Source organism: Coloeus monedula (genome assembly GCF_965178545.1).
Source record: "Coloeus monedula genome assembly, contig: HAP1_SCAFFOLD_63, whole genome shotgun sequence".
Taxonomy (NCBI): Eukaryota; Metazoa; Chordata; class Aves; order Passeriformes; family Corvidae; genus Coloeus; species Coloeus monedula.
The window spans coordinates 2172476-2186927 of NW_028120825.1; the positions used below are offsets into that span (position 1 = coordinate 2172476).

Sequence of the window (14452 nt, forward strand, 5' to 3'; positions counted from 1 at the left end):
CAGCGCTTATTTTTTTCCTTCGGGGGAAGAAAAGAAGGCACAGAGAAGGCAAGAGACCACACAATCAGGTTATAAAATGAAACACAACTATTTTATTCCAGCATCCCCATCCATCCCTGTACATGGAGCATACATGTCAAGCCAGGGGCTGCCAGAAGGATGACGAAGGCAAAGAACCACGATTCCAATGGAAACAGCCATTTGTACCACAATCAGGAGACGAAGGTCATTATTGCTGCCGGACGCTGGTAGGGCTCAGGTCCCGAGGGGTTCTGCCAACCTGAGTCCATCTGGGCTCCTAATTAAGGCTTCACCGGTGAGGTTCAATGCTACCAGTGCCTGTATGTACAGCAACACTGCTAAACACCGATTACAAACTCCATGTGCACCGCTACTTCACAGACCACACCACGACAGAAAAACAATTCAACATCAGGGCCGTCAGGCAACCTGGGTGGGAGAAACACTCCCAAAGGGACAAGCAGCTATAACAGCATTTATTGCCACGTCACCACACGCACTGTAAAATAAAAACCTTGCTCCCTGCCTCTGTAAATGTATTGAGAGTGATAAAATAAATCAGCAGCAAAAAGTGTAGGACGAAACTGGTAGGCACCTGGGGGCCACAGGCATCCCTGTCCCCAGGGAGCCGGGGTGGGGAAGGACTCCTCCAGGGAGCAGGAATGCCCCGGCACCAGGGCAGAGGTATTTTAAAGCAGGCATCGAATCCATACTTGGATGGACAGGAAGAGACTCGCTCCTCCAGCTGTCCAGGGAAGAAGGGGAGAGACCACCAGGAGTGGGCTACAAACAGCCACCCTCCCCAAGCCTGCAACCCTTACAAAATACACACACACATCTATTATTGCCAACAGAGAGTTTGAAGACCACCTTGCAGCACAGATAAGGCGACTGAATTTGGAGGGCTTGGTCTCACTGTTTTGTTGTGGAAGGGAAGAGCTGGTTTCTAAGAGAAGGGGAAGGGACAGACCTGGATAGACGGTGCCTGAGGTATGGTCGGAGGAAAAAGTGCAGCAAGAAGGAGATGCAAGAAAAACAAACAAAACCACTTGGCTCTGAACACCTCTCTCGCATGAAAATGATTGTCAAAGGAGTCACTAGTGAAAAGAAGGTAAGAAAATATGTTCGCTATAGAGGTACCTTTCTACTTCTTCCAACAACAGAACGCTAACCCGAGGTCCATCCAGTGCTTTCAGTGCACCACGGGAATTCTCTTTGGCAAGCCCGAGCTGCGCCATCCCAGCACACGCCTCTGGGGACGCCGTCCAGCTTGTGCGGTGAAGAGAAGTCCTCGAGCCTTTCGAGGTGGCACGGCCACCTGGGAGCTTCCCCGTGTCCATCTGCAGAGGGTGACACGGGCCTCCCGTGGGGTCACCCCCAAAAGCTCCCCAGTGCCCAGTCTCTCCAGCGCCACCATCCCCACCGCGGCACTACCCGAAGCGGAACTTCAGCCGGTACTTGACAGGGCCGGGGTTCTTCCGAGGCGGGGATGGGGCGACCTTGGGCTTCGGCGGCGGGGGCTTCTTCTCAGGGAGAGCGACGGTGAAGGCGAGCTCGGGGGGCTGCGGCTGCCAGAAGCGGGGCAGGAAGTGCGTGGAGACGTGCTGGGGCCGGGCACGGGGGCTGCAGCCCCGCTTGGCTTTGCCCCGCTTGTTGAGGGCCACGTACCACTGGCGCCCCGAGCGAGGGCTGCGGTGCACGGCCGAGGCGTAGGTGTTGTAGCTGTTCTCCTGGAAGCGCTCCCGGAAATGGCAGTCCACGGTGAACCGGGCCTGCGGGGACAGAGGGGACACCATTAGCAAAGGGCAGGTGGTATCTGTCCCCCACCCCAATGCTTGCTGGTTTGTCTGTCTCCCAAAACCAGGCCCTAAGGAGTGCATGGAAACACGGGGCACCAACACTGAGGGTGCCAGGCACCTGACAGTTTGGAAAACCCCCAATGCAGATACTTCAGTAGCTGCTTACCACCCAGTTTTGGGCTTTCTTGGGAATAAAAAGGCTTGGGCTCCCCCAGCAGTGCCCTTCCCTTCCCTCTAAAGAAAGCATTCCAAAACAAAACAGCAGAGCCTAGCACTTCTCCTGTGTGCCCACAGCCCTGGGATCCCCAGCTGCAGCTTCCAGCAGCCCCTCCAGAATCCTCTGCCATACTTTAACCTGACGGCGAGCACGGTTACCTGGTGCCCTAAAAGCTTCCCCAGCGCAGTTCCACAGTGATACCTCCAAACCAGTAACCCTAACTCAAACCACTGACATGGAGGAGATGCTGAGCAGAGACAGAGTACAAGACCCAAATCCCAGGAGGGCTTTGTAACCACAAGGAAAGTGTTTGAAAACCCTAATTTAACCAAAGAAGTGGAGCCTTATAGCACAAGTGACAGAGCCCTCAACCTGCTGTGCACATTTCGCCTCATAGCACTTAGAATTAGGTCTTTAGCTCACCGCTTCCACGGGACATCAGCTCCGTGACCCATTTTTGCTCTCCCTGTCTTTCATACACCCTCCCTGCTGTTTCCCCCATGCACAGGCCTTCACCTTCCCCAGCAAGGCTTTGCTGACTCCTGGTGCTCCCCAAAGCCCCAGTGTGCATGGCAGTGCTCGGGCAGGACATCCCATGTGCGGAGGGAAGCCCTCGCCCTAGCCTGGGAAGTGGATCAACAGCTGCTTCACCATGATCCTGTCAGACTTCCCCACGTCCCGGCCTCTCGGCTCATCTCTGCACCGCTCCATTCAGGAAAAGCTGTTTTTTCCTGCATGGGGCCGGCAGTGCAGCCACAGCACATGTCTGGCATTGGATTTGCACTGCAGAGCTCCAGAGACAATCATCAAGAGCAGTCCTGAAGTCAATAAAATTTCAAAATCCAGTTGAGCAGAGACTTGCTCCAGCCAGGAATGTGGCTTTGTGGCGACTCCTGGAAAAGGAAAATTACCTGGGCAAATCTGTCCCCTGGGGTCCATGCTGGACAGGCAGAGAACCCTCCCACCCGCTCCGTGCTAAAAATGGACAAACAGGAGAGCGAGGATTTATCAACGAGGAAAAAGCCATCTGTGCACACAACTGATAATTGCCGCGATAACTGTCATTTTCTGAAGCTGGTGCCTCTAAAAATGAACCACTCAGTAATTTAATTAAGCTGGCATTAAAAAAACGAAAAGAAAGAGGAGATGAGAGTCTGTAAAACACCAAGCTGGGATGGAGCGGAGCCTGACAGTGAGTTTCGAAGAAGCCCAAATTCCTGCAGGAATGACTTGTCTGTGGTTCGGTGCAAAGTTCCCGGCCTGACTCCCATATCAAAGCACTGCCCTGAGTGACGGGCACAGGACGTGCTTTGTACTGCTCAGAACTCATTAGGCCATGAAATAACTTCAATCCTGCCAGCACAGGAAAGAACAACAGATGCTGGGTTTGCATTATTGGCATTGTTTAGTTCAGCAGTCTTTAGGCATTTGGGTCAAGTTTCTACAAATTTGCGGCTTTCACCCGAGCGGGGCATCGTGTGTCCTCACCCCTGCCCTGACCCTCCTGACTGAAGTCCCTCTCTGGCCCTGCCCTTTGTGTGTCAACAATTAACCATGCACCAATGAGGCTTGATTTAATTTCTGCCTGTGCCAGGGCATAAATCAAGGCTTCAGCTCAGATAAGAGGCCCATTGTATGCCAGAAGGGAAGGCCCTGGTGGGTCCGGGAATCTCTCTCTGCCTGCTTCCCTCTCCTCTCCATCCTTTCCCTCTCCTCCTGCTCTGCCCCTTGCCTCACCTGGCAAGGGTTTTCCTCCATGAAACCATTCCCTTTTTCCCCTAGACACCATTCATGCTCCTACTTTATTTCTTCAAAGAAGGAACCATGTGCTCACCCTTTAAGCATCAGTAGGTTTCAGGAGCAGCACTCCAAAAAGACTTAAGGGACAGAGAGGTGAGTTCATAAATCTCGCTGGAAGTGGTCTGCGGTGTCTGGCTGTGCAAGCACATCCATGACATCCGCTCTGGGACTGGGAGGTTTGTCTCGGAACTGCAGGGTGGGCAACCAGCTTTTCTCTTTCCCCAGCCATCAGCCCTGACCGGGCTCTCTGAGAACCACCCTCAGAGAGGAGATGCTGCCTTAAAAATGCCCTTCTTGGGGTGGTGCATGTATACACGCCTTTCAAAGGCACTGCTTTTCGTGTAAGCACAGGAGTTCACTGTGATCGTTTGAATGATCTCTGGAACTGACAACAAGGAACAGGGAAGCAACATCCTGAGGTTGAAGCAAGCAGCGAAATCGACGTGTGGATTCATTCAACACAGAAAGCTGGAAAAAGCATAATGAGACCTGCAGGAAACCTCAGCCTTCGGGAGAACATCCCGCAGAGAAAAGTTACCAGGGTTTTCCCACTCCAGCTGCAGCACACCTGCACGATCTGGACCTCACCTGCCCGAGCCCTCTCCAGGGTTGTCTGTCTCCAAGGGCAAAGCCGGCCCGAGCCCCGGGGCTGCCGGCGCCGTGCGTGCCGCTCGCCGGGAGACATTTGGCTAAACCCTTCTGCGCGATCTGCTGCAGAAGGTGCTAAAAATAACCCAGCCGTGCTCAAAGAACAGGCTCTGCTGATGCAAATACCCAACTGCACACAAAAAGGCCCACTTTGCACGGTTAAATGCATTAAGTAGGAAGGTGGGCTTGGGGAGCTCCAGCTCCACCTGTCCCCTATCTGTCTGCATGGCGCCGGTGCTGCCCAGCACGGAGTCATTCCGGCAGCCCGAGGGGGTCGTCACGCCAGGGCCCTGCCTGGGACTGTTGCTGTGCCGACTTGTGGAGGTGTCACAAAGCCTTTAATAAACAACACGTACTGATAAGGGGGGGTTTACTTACACTTGCATGGAGTTTTCCTTTTTTTGACATCGCTAAAAATTTGTTGCTGAAAACTCCTCGTATTCCTACAATCCCCTGAGACACAGCAAATATTTCCAAAATACCTAGGATGACAGAAATCCCAGAATAAATCACAGTTCTTTTCACATCGGTGTGACAAAGAAAAAATAAATACGACTCAGTCTGACAGGTTTGCATTTCCTCTCCCGCGTCCCTGCTCCTCAGCTGCCTGGCTCCACCCAGCTCCTGCTCCATCCCTCTGCCCCACAGAGCGACCCTCCATCCACTCTGGGACAGATCGAGGCTGGTGGCTGGGACTTGTTTTTTTTTTTTTTTTTTTTTTAAAGTTCCATTTCGGGGCACAATTCCTGGCTTGGCTGTAGCAGAACAAGTTAACTCCTGGGGAAATCCCTCCCAAGGGTGGGAAAAGCCCCCTGTACCCACACCAGCCTGCTGGGATCAGAGTCGCCCATCCTCGTCCCGCAGACACTGAACTCGGGAAGTCAGTGTCACACAACCTAGCTGGGACTAGAGGTACCAGTGCTGCTCCCTCAGACCCCCTCCTCTCAGCAGGACTTGGGGAATGGGACACTGCACAGCCCAGCCATGGAAAAAAATGGGAGTTTTCTGAGCACGATGGGGGTTCCGCCCCCTGAAGGGGCACGTGTGATCTGCAACTCATCTGATGCAAGAGCTGCAACCTCCGAGCATCCCTCAGCAACAGCACCGACACATCACCTCCCCAGGTGGTGTGGGGTGACTCGGGCAGAGGGCCAGGCATCCCCCCAAACCCTGCAAGCTGGGGGGCAGCACCATGTGCCCTGGCCCAAGAGGAAGGAGCCCGCAGAGCATCTCGCCTGGCCCCTAAAGGGCCGTGGGATTAACATGCCAGGAGCAAACACGAAGCCACGTTAAATCCCCCAAGGCTGGGTATCGGATCACCACTTCCCATGTTTATTTTAAGGAGGAAGTGCATCTCCCTGAGGCACCCAAGTCCCAGCACCAAGGGCCTGGGGGGCACCTTGGGGGGCTGATGGGCTGCCACGCCCCTCGCCCCGTGTGCCCCAGGCCACAAGCCATGAGGCTCTGCGGCCCCACTGCAGCAAGGCAAGTACCTTGTCAAACACGTGTCTGTCCTCAAGGGCACCCCAAACCCTCCTGCCTTTTGCAGCGTGGCCCTGCAGCCGTGGCAGACATACTCCTGTTTATTGGGGCTGCCCGAGGTCAAGCCCCGTTTCCCAGGAGCCAAACTTGGGATTTCCCTGCCAAAAGCCAACTTCTTCCTCCTGAGGGCCTCCTCACCGCAGCACTCCGGCACAGCGCCCCCCCCACCAGCACAAGTGCCCAGCCAGGGCTGGCTCTGCTCCGATGTGCGGAGCTGGTGTCACCGTGGCCTTTCCGGGGTGTGTGGGGGGGAAACTCAGGTTAAGGAGGAAGGAACTGCACATAATTCAGGTCTCTGCAAGACAGCTGTAGCACCAAACCTCTGCCAGCCCTTCCAAACTCATGTCTCCCAAAACAGCCATGGCATGGGTGCCCCGTTTTCCTATCCATCCTCTAAACCTCTCCAGGCCATGTGCCTGCCGTGCCCATGAAGCCCCAAGCAGAGCTGCCGGGCTCCCAGCACTTCTGCCCAGGGGTTGTTCTACCTCGTGGGGCCACGGCACAGGCTAGGGCCCAAATTCCTCGGTCCTGGGCAGATGTGGCGGCTGCTCCGTGAGCGTTCCCAACAGCTGAGCCACACACGCTGCCAGGGTCACCTCGGGCCCGAGCCCTTGGGCTCTTGAAGCGATTTTTCATCCCCACCTGCCATTTCATTCCCTCTAGCAGGATATCATGGCAACTCTGACCAGAGGATAAGCCATGAGTTAGCACAGCTTTCTCTCAGGGGAACGTCAGCCTCAGTCCTATTTTTAAACTGAATATATCCTATCACTGTGCTGGGAGAATGAAAATGCAGAGAGAGGGATGGAAAAGTTCCACAGGGAAAGGACCGAAAAGGGGCAGCATCTTCTCCCCCCGGTGCCTGGCAAGGGGCTGTGGTGGGAGTGCAGACCTCATGCTCCCACACCTTCCCCACGGACTCACTTCCTCGGGCTGGGCGAACCCCCAGGTGGTACTTCCCATAGGAAGACAGGCAGCTCTCACGGAGCCCGCAGAACACAGCCCTCCCGGCACCCCAAATTCCCCTTCCTGGGCCCGCCAGGGCTACAGCTCACCCCAGGCAAGGGCGACAGGAGCGAGGGGCTCTGTCACCCCCCGCGGGAGCGGGAAGACTGCAAGGATAGGGATGCTCAGCCCCACTATCCCGGCCCGGACACGGCAGCCCCCCAGACCTCCCGTTCCCCACTCACTGAGCGGACTCGCGTCGTGGGCGCCGTCCACGCGGCCGTCGGGGTGCAGCTGGAGGTGGAAGCCGATGCCCACCCGGCAGTACAGCCGGCCCCGCCGCCGATCCGGGCGGCTCCGCGGGAAGCGGCTCGGCCCCGCCGCCGCCGGGGAGGAGGAAGAGGAGGAGGAAGACGCGGGGGCGTTGCGGCCCCGCTGCGCCCCGCCGGGCACCTGCTCTCGCCGGGCGCGGGCAGGCAGGGCGAGGAGGAGTAGGAGGAGGAGGAAGGACGGGCTCATGCTGCCGGCGGGCGGGAGGAGGGAGGGAGGGCGCCGCATCCCGCTCCGCTCCGAGCCCTGGAGGGGGGGATCGAGCACGGGGGGGAGCCGGGCCGCCCCTCCCCGCTATTTATAACCGGGCGGCGGCCCCGCACCTGTGCCCGGGCCCACGCCCCCCGCTCCCCTCCCTCCCCCCCATCCCCCGTGCCCGCGGCAGATGCGGGGCTCGGGGAGCATCTATCTGGGAATTAACTTGTCCTCCTCGCCGGGACGAGGCCACGGAGCTGCGGGACTCTGGGGACAGGCTCGGGTTGCAGCCCCCCGCCTGGGGTTCGGGGGGTGACACAGCAGCTGCACGCCCAGTCCAGCCTCTGGCAGGGGGCTCGGGGCAACCCCCCGAAACGCAAAGCCGCTCTCTGTCACTCGCGGGGCCATGCTCGACCCTCAGAGGAGCCCTTGGGATAACGGGGCGGGGGGGGGGGTCCCCCATCACGAACCCCCAACAGCATCTCACGGCCTGCAGGAAAGTGGCGGCTCTTGTCAGTTCACAACACCCTCCTTGGTTCCTTGGCAGGGGGTACACGGCCCCAGCCTCCCACCACTGTCAGGGTGACCCGCACACTGGCCAGGTCGCCCCCCAGCACCAGTGGTTGTATTCCTTCCCGATTACAAAGACAACAACCACACAGCACCGCGGCACAGGAGGACACGCCGCAGCAACAGCCCATCCTTCGCCCTGGCACAACTCCGCATGGATTATACTTTTCTCCGCTCCGAGGGCCATTCCCGGCCCTCAAAACCACTGGGAAAACCTCACCTCTGCAAAAGCCAACACGGGCCAAACACGCCCTGCCCCGTCTGGAGCCCCAGCTCCACCCCTCTGTGCCCTCAGTACTCCTGCCAACCGGTGTCTGCCCCTAAACCCCACCTAGGAACCTCCCCTCAGCCATCCCCAGGGGTGCTTCTGGCTGGCGGGCTCATCCAGGCCACGCGCCCAGGGATCAGGTTCGGCAGGAAGGAGGCAGAGCGGGTGGCACGTCGGAGGGTGACCTTCGCCTGCCAAGGAAGCTGAAGGTCGGGGGCACAGAGGGGGACACGCACTTAAGGAGCTGTATCCAGCCTGGTTGACACCTGGCACAGCCTGGTGTGAGCAGATGATCTCACAGCATTGCTGCAATTTCAAACCATTTCCCAGCACATATATAGATCCACAGAGCTATATGCACACGTGTTATATATAGCCATGTATACATAGACAGCCCTATATATAGATGCACATACCTGAAGGAAGGTCAGGGCACTCAAATCTTGTTTACTTCTCCCAGCTGTAGTGGTTAGTCTGGCAAAATCCATGACTTCCACTTATCCACCTCCTCTTGAATTACACACACATGCTAATTCCGAATCCGGATCCATGAGGAGGATGAGGATCTGCAGGACTTCTTAACCTCTCGAATGCTGTTTGCACAAGATTTTCTGTGTCAGCACAGCTGAGGAAGGCATGGCCACCTTGCTCCAGGAGGATTTCCTCTTGGGCATCTTGGTGTAAAGGCTGCAGCTGGTACAGGACCATGGCAGCAAAATCCCTGTTCTCCGTCTGGGTCAGCAGGCCACAAACCACTTCTGCCACTGATAGTTAAGGTGAACTGTTTACACTTACCATCCTGGGGGTGACTGGGCACAGCAGCAGCCCAGGAGCAGAAAGGAGGCACCTGCACACCCTGGGCGGGGATAACCACCATTAAAAAGGCTTCTGTGTGAGGTGCTCACCAGCAAGTTCAGCCTCCCTAATTTAGACCCCATCGTCCACTCTCAGAGTTTCCAACAGAGGTTCTGGTGCCCCCCAGCTGCCAGGCATCCTCTGCTCACTCACATGTCTGTTTTTCCCCTCCAGTGACAAATTCCCAGAAAATCCAAACTCCTGTGGGATGTGGCCACCAAAGAGGCAACACCAGCCGGGTGAGCTTGCCCAGGCTGGTCCCCAAAATGTGCTTTTGGGAGGCAACCCCACTGCAGCGCACGTTCCCAACCCTTTCTGGGGGGCACAGTGAGGCAGCAGAGTATCATTCCCGGTACTCCTCTTTTCTCTGTTGTGAAGTGGGACAACTGCAGGATACCACCTTCCTTGTCTGGGGAGTCCCTTTTCCCCACCAGAGCAATGCCCAACCACCTTCACTGCGGAAAAACAACTCACACAAGTCCCTGTGGCACGTGGCGCGTTTTCATCTTCACCATGAAACTCTTAGAACTCACAAGCAGTGCTTTGGGCATAACCTGTATGGTTTTGGGTGCTTTCTATTTGGACCTGTTCACCAGCACAACCTGTCGATTTTAAGTACTCCAGGCACTCCTGCAGCACAACTCCAAAAAAATCCCAACATAGAAACAAACTGAACGCAAGGTTTAAATCTAAATAAATAAGTAGATGTAATAGTGAACTTCCCGGAGCAATTGTGTGTGATTGCCTTTGGCAGTAGCAACACTCACAAACACACACTAGCAGCTTTGGAAACCTAGTGCTGATGTTATGTCATTTAAATTATTCAGGGCTCGGTTACAGAGAAAACTCAGCAAATGCAGAGGATAAGCTGGGTTTCAAGTGTAAAATTCCCCATTTGAAGATGAGAAGAACTGTTCTGAGCCTGTTTGATCTGCTGCAGAGCACCAGGCCTGTGAGTTGCACGGCAGGAGTGCTCCCCCCTCCCAATGTCAGCCTGGTGCTATTTAATTGCCACTTAAAAATACGCAAGGCAAAGCATGAGGAGACATGGGACCGGCCAGCGGAGCCTGCAAAAAAACCCTTTGCGAGGAGGATGTGCCTAAAGGAGACTCACCACAGTTGAGTGGAGGTGCCTGGTCCCCAGGTCACCCTGCAAGTCCCTCTGGAGATATCCTCACTCCTGGAAACAGTGAAAACTGTGGTTGCTTGAGGAGCTTGGCAGAGCCAAATGGGTTAGCAGGAGGACGGGCATTGAGACAGGTTAATTCAATTAAGATGATTACCCAGGTGCTGTGGGGAGCACAGGTGCAAGGGGGTAACATGCCCCTGTGGGCATGAATGTCACCAAGATCATTGGGAAGCCACCTCACAAGCCTAGATAAGGAAATAATGCAAATTCTAACAAGTGAAAAGCAGTATCTCTTCAAATAAAGCTCAGAGCACGCCAGGCGTTTTCCAGCATTCTGCAGGACAGCACTATATCTAACAGAAACTTCCCCCATGCATTTTGCTTTTTGTGTGTATTTGTTTCAAACCCACCATCAACACATTCTGTACTGGGTCAGGTCTTTCCCCACTCCAAAGCAGACTTTAGCAGCAGGGAAAGTAGGGAAGATATACTGTACAGCTCACACGATTTTTTGAAATGAAGGAACTAGTTCAGCCTTCCCTAGACATCCACAGCTGAACAATGCATTTTCAAGAGCTGGGTGTTGCAATGAAATCCTAAGAGGTGATTTTCCAATTATAACCAGTTAAAGGTTATCTAGAGATAGACACCGTACAAAGAGGAGCTCAGTCTCCTCGCAACAATGGCAGCAAACAGTGCCAGCGGCCGGGCAGCAGATCTCCATCTGTCCAGCACACTGCTCGGCATCTTCATGCGCAGCAGAAAACTCAACACAAAGATTTTGGGATGCGCTCCTCATCCCAACTGTGAGGATGCTCAGAGGTTGCATAGTGAAAGCTTTGTTTGTACACCTCTCTCCAGACCTAGGGAAAGGAGTCCATGTGAAAGCAGCTCTGTACAGCCTGTGCCCACGCTGACGGGGAGTTCAGTTGCCTGTGTCCAACTGCCCGATGCTAATCCATTCCCAAACCTGCTGGGATCAGGCCCTGAGGCAGGCAGCTGCTCCCAGCTCCAGCCCAAAGGTGCACAGGCGGTAGGGTCTGCTGCCCGTGGCTGCCCGACTACTGCGCTTTCAAACAGAAACCTCTGTGGGTTCAAAGCTGCCTTCTGGTCCCCAGGAACAGCATTAATACCAGGATTTGCTGGAATTATTGCTATTGTTGTTATTTGCAGTGTGGCGTGGCTACAGGTCAGATGGAGCAGTCTTACCTTAAGTGCTGCAGGGTGCAGGGAAGGGGCTCCCCAAATCTGAAGGCTGCTTGTTCTTATTTCCAGCTCCCACTTACTGCTCCTCTGCAGCACATTGAAGATGTGGGTGGGTTTTGGAGGCAGATACGTCTGTGGGCTCTGGCACAGGCTTACAGAGGCAGCTCTGTCCCAAAGAAATGCTTATGCCATGCCCCGGCACTGAATTTTCTGGGCTGTGATGCCCTGATGAAGACCCTGCACCAGGGAAAGCCAGCTGGTGCCACAGCCCAGCTAGCTTCTGCGCCGTGCAGAGACACAGCACAGCATCAACCACTGACAGGGAAAGACATTTAACAAAAATAAAGGAGGAAAAAAAAGAGGGAGATTCTCTTCCTGTTTCCCGTGCAGCAGCAGCAATATTGACAAAGGAGCAGTGTGTGGCAATGGTACTCAGGCTGACCTGAGGAGAGCTCTGGGGAGTGAGGGACCTGCTGTGGCCAAGCTCTGAGCCCAAATGGCCCAAAGGGAACTCTTGTGAACCTCCTCCATACAACACCCAACTGTACAGGATCATGGGCACTGCCTGCCTTTATTATGGCATGTTCTGCTTGTACAAGAAGCTTTAGCTCGGGTTTATCACTTTGGAGTTTGATATCCGATTTCACCAAAGCAAAATCTTGGATTAAATTTCCTGCTCACTAGTCCGTAGATTTTTGTACTTCCATAGAGAAACGGTGTGAGCTTTTTGTTGCAGTAACAACGCAGGCACCCGCTGCACCACACGTGCCCTGCCTAACAGCGTTTTTAAGGGGGCTGACTGCAGGCTGTCCAAACCCAATTGGAAAAGTCCTGGAGCTTAACACCGCGCCTTCTGAGAGGGTCACAAGGAACACATAGAAAGCAAGATGCTGCAGGATGCTGCCAGGGCAGGGCAGGGGCACAGCACACTACAGGACGGTGAAAGGCCATAAAATATTTGGAGTAGAAGGAAGAGCTTCTGAAACCTGTAGGTGTGTGCTGGGTTCCCGAGTGCTCCTTCGTGCAGGGGAAGCACCATCCCTCCAGCAGCACCAGGATCCAGGATAAGCGCAGGGAGTCAGGGAGAGCATAATTAACACCGCCTCTATGAACCTCCCTGGGTGCAGGAGGGAGGCAGCCCCAAAGACGTCCCGGGGCTGCTGGAGAAGCGAAGCTGTCGCGGGAGAGGAGTCCGGAGCATGATCTCCGGGGAAGGAGCCCGCCGGGGCCCCGAGCATACCCGTTAGCCCCGCGGCGGCCCCACTAGATGGCGGTGCCCACCCGCCTCTGCCGCCCCCGGCATCCCCGCAGCCCGCCCGCATCCCCCGGAGCCCCGGCGCAGCATCCCGGGGAACCCCCAAAAAAGGGACGGGCAGGGGTGGCACCGCTTTTAAGGAAAATTCACGGGATAATCAGTGTCTCGCCCCCGCAATTAACGGCAGCAGGTGGAGCCATGCGTATTCCTGAGGCAGGGAACGACAGCCGCGGGACCGCTTCGGCTCCCGGCGTAGCTAGGGGTTGTTGGTACCGTGCCGGGGTCAGTGCGCTGAGAGGGTGAGCAGCATCAGCGGGAAGCTGGACTGTCCGCGGCAAGGGCTTTCCTAGGCTCTCCTACCTGGAGCTGCATGCACTTCCCCAGGAACTGTAAAGGCTTTGCAGCAGGTCCAGGTACTCCGTGCAGCCCCCAAACCCCATGGCAGCAGACGCCGGTGGCACCCGGACCCCATTTACATGGCACTGTGGGGCTCTCACGCTCTGCCGTGGGATCCGGCCTTGCACGGCTCCGGCTTTGGGAAATTTTCCCTGCCAGTGACCTGCTGAGCCACGCACAGCCTCGGTGCCAGGGTGATGGCAGCCTGTATGTGGAAATGGGTTTCCTGCACATCGCCGAGCTGCTGCGTCCCCCAGTGCCCTCCCGTGCCCCCCAAAGCACGCGGGTGTGACAATGCACCCGCTGCAGATGGTGCCCTTCGGACCGGGCTGTGCACCCATGCCCGGGAGTATCCCATCCCCCTTCTTCTGGTCCTCCCGTGTGTCCCCGGCTGCGAAGCCATCATCCCGGTAATGCAGCAGGACAGAGGGGACCCTCCCCCTCTCCCCCCGACTCCCTACCCTAAGACACCGCGGGCTGGGGGCTCCCCTGGCTCCTGTCACCCCGGGCAACTTTCGGGCAACCTCTGTGGCTGTGCCCACCCTGCAAGCCGGGGACCACCAATAGCCCTGGCAAGGGTGGGAGGCAACACAGGGTCCTGGAAGAGGTGAGGTGGGAAAATACGAAAATACAGAAAAACAGAAAGAATAAAGAAAGACATGCAAAAAGGAAAAGAGAAGCAAAAAGAAAGAAATTAAAGACAACCCAAAACACGAAGGGAAGAGGAAAGGAAGGGAAAGACAGGATGAAAGAAAGAGATAAAGGCTGAATAAAATGCCGGACAAAAGCAAAGATGCACAGAGGAAGGACGGACAGGGGCCGAAGGAAGGCAGGCTAGCAGGGAAGGAGAGTGGAGAGAAGAGGCGGCGTGGTCGGGGTTCTCTGCCCTTCCCCGCGGCCCGGTGTGGCTGGGGGCCCCGTTGACACCCCGCAGCCGGGGGGCCACCCCCTCGTCACCGCCCATTCCCCCGCATCGATTAACGTCCAGGTGCTTTGAAGAAAATAAAGTCATTTATTGTCAAAGCATCCAACATACCCGGATAAACTATAAAGTTTAATAAATCTTTTTTTCCAGAGGGGCGAGGAAAAAAAAAACCAAACCAAACCCAAATGGGAAAGGGAAGGTAACACGGAACTACCGAGACTCCATTCCACGGGCACCAGTGACACTCGGGGGGAAGGGGCGCGGGCGGCGGGGCCGGGCGGGGGGAGCGCCCGGTGCATGCAGGACCCCGGCCCGTCGCCCGCCGGCCCCGCCGCGCCCCCCTCGCCCTTA

The 14452-nt window shown here is 56.0% G+C and overlaps 1 protein-coding gene across 1 annotated transcript; it reads right to left on the bottom strand.

Moving 5' to 3' along the window:
• Positions 1-1451: 1451 nt before the first annotated feature.
• On the bottom strand, positions 1452-7491 carry FGF5 (fibroblast growth factor 5; the record flags this gene model as incomplete). Its single annotated transcript, XM_082303509.1, has 3 exons — positions 1452-1793; positions 4864-4967; positions 7218-7491. 3 exons carry the CDS (start codon positions 7489-7491, stop codon positions 1452-1454), a joined length of 720 nt encoding a protein of 239 aa, XP_082159635.1.
• Between the last annotated feature and the right edge of the window lie 6961 nt (positions 7492-14452).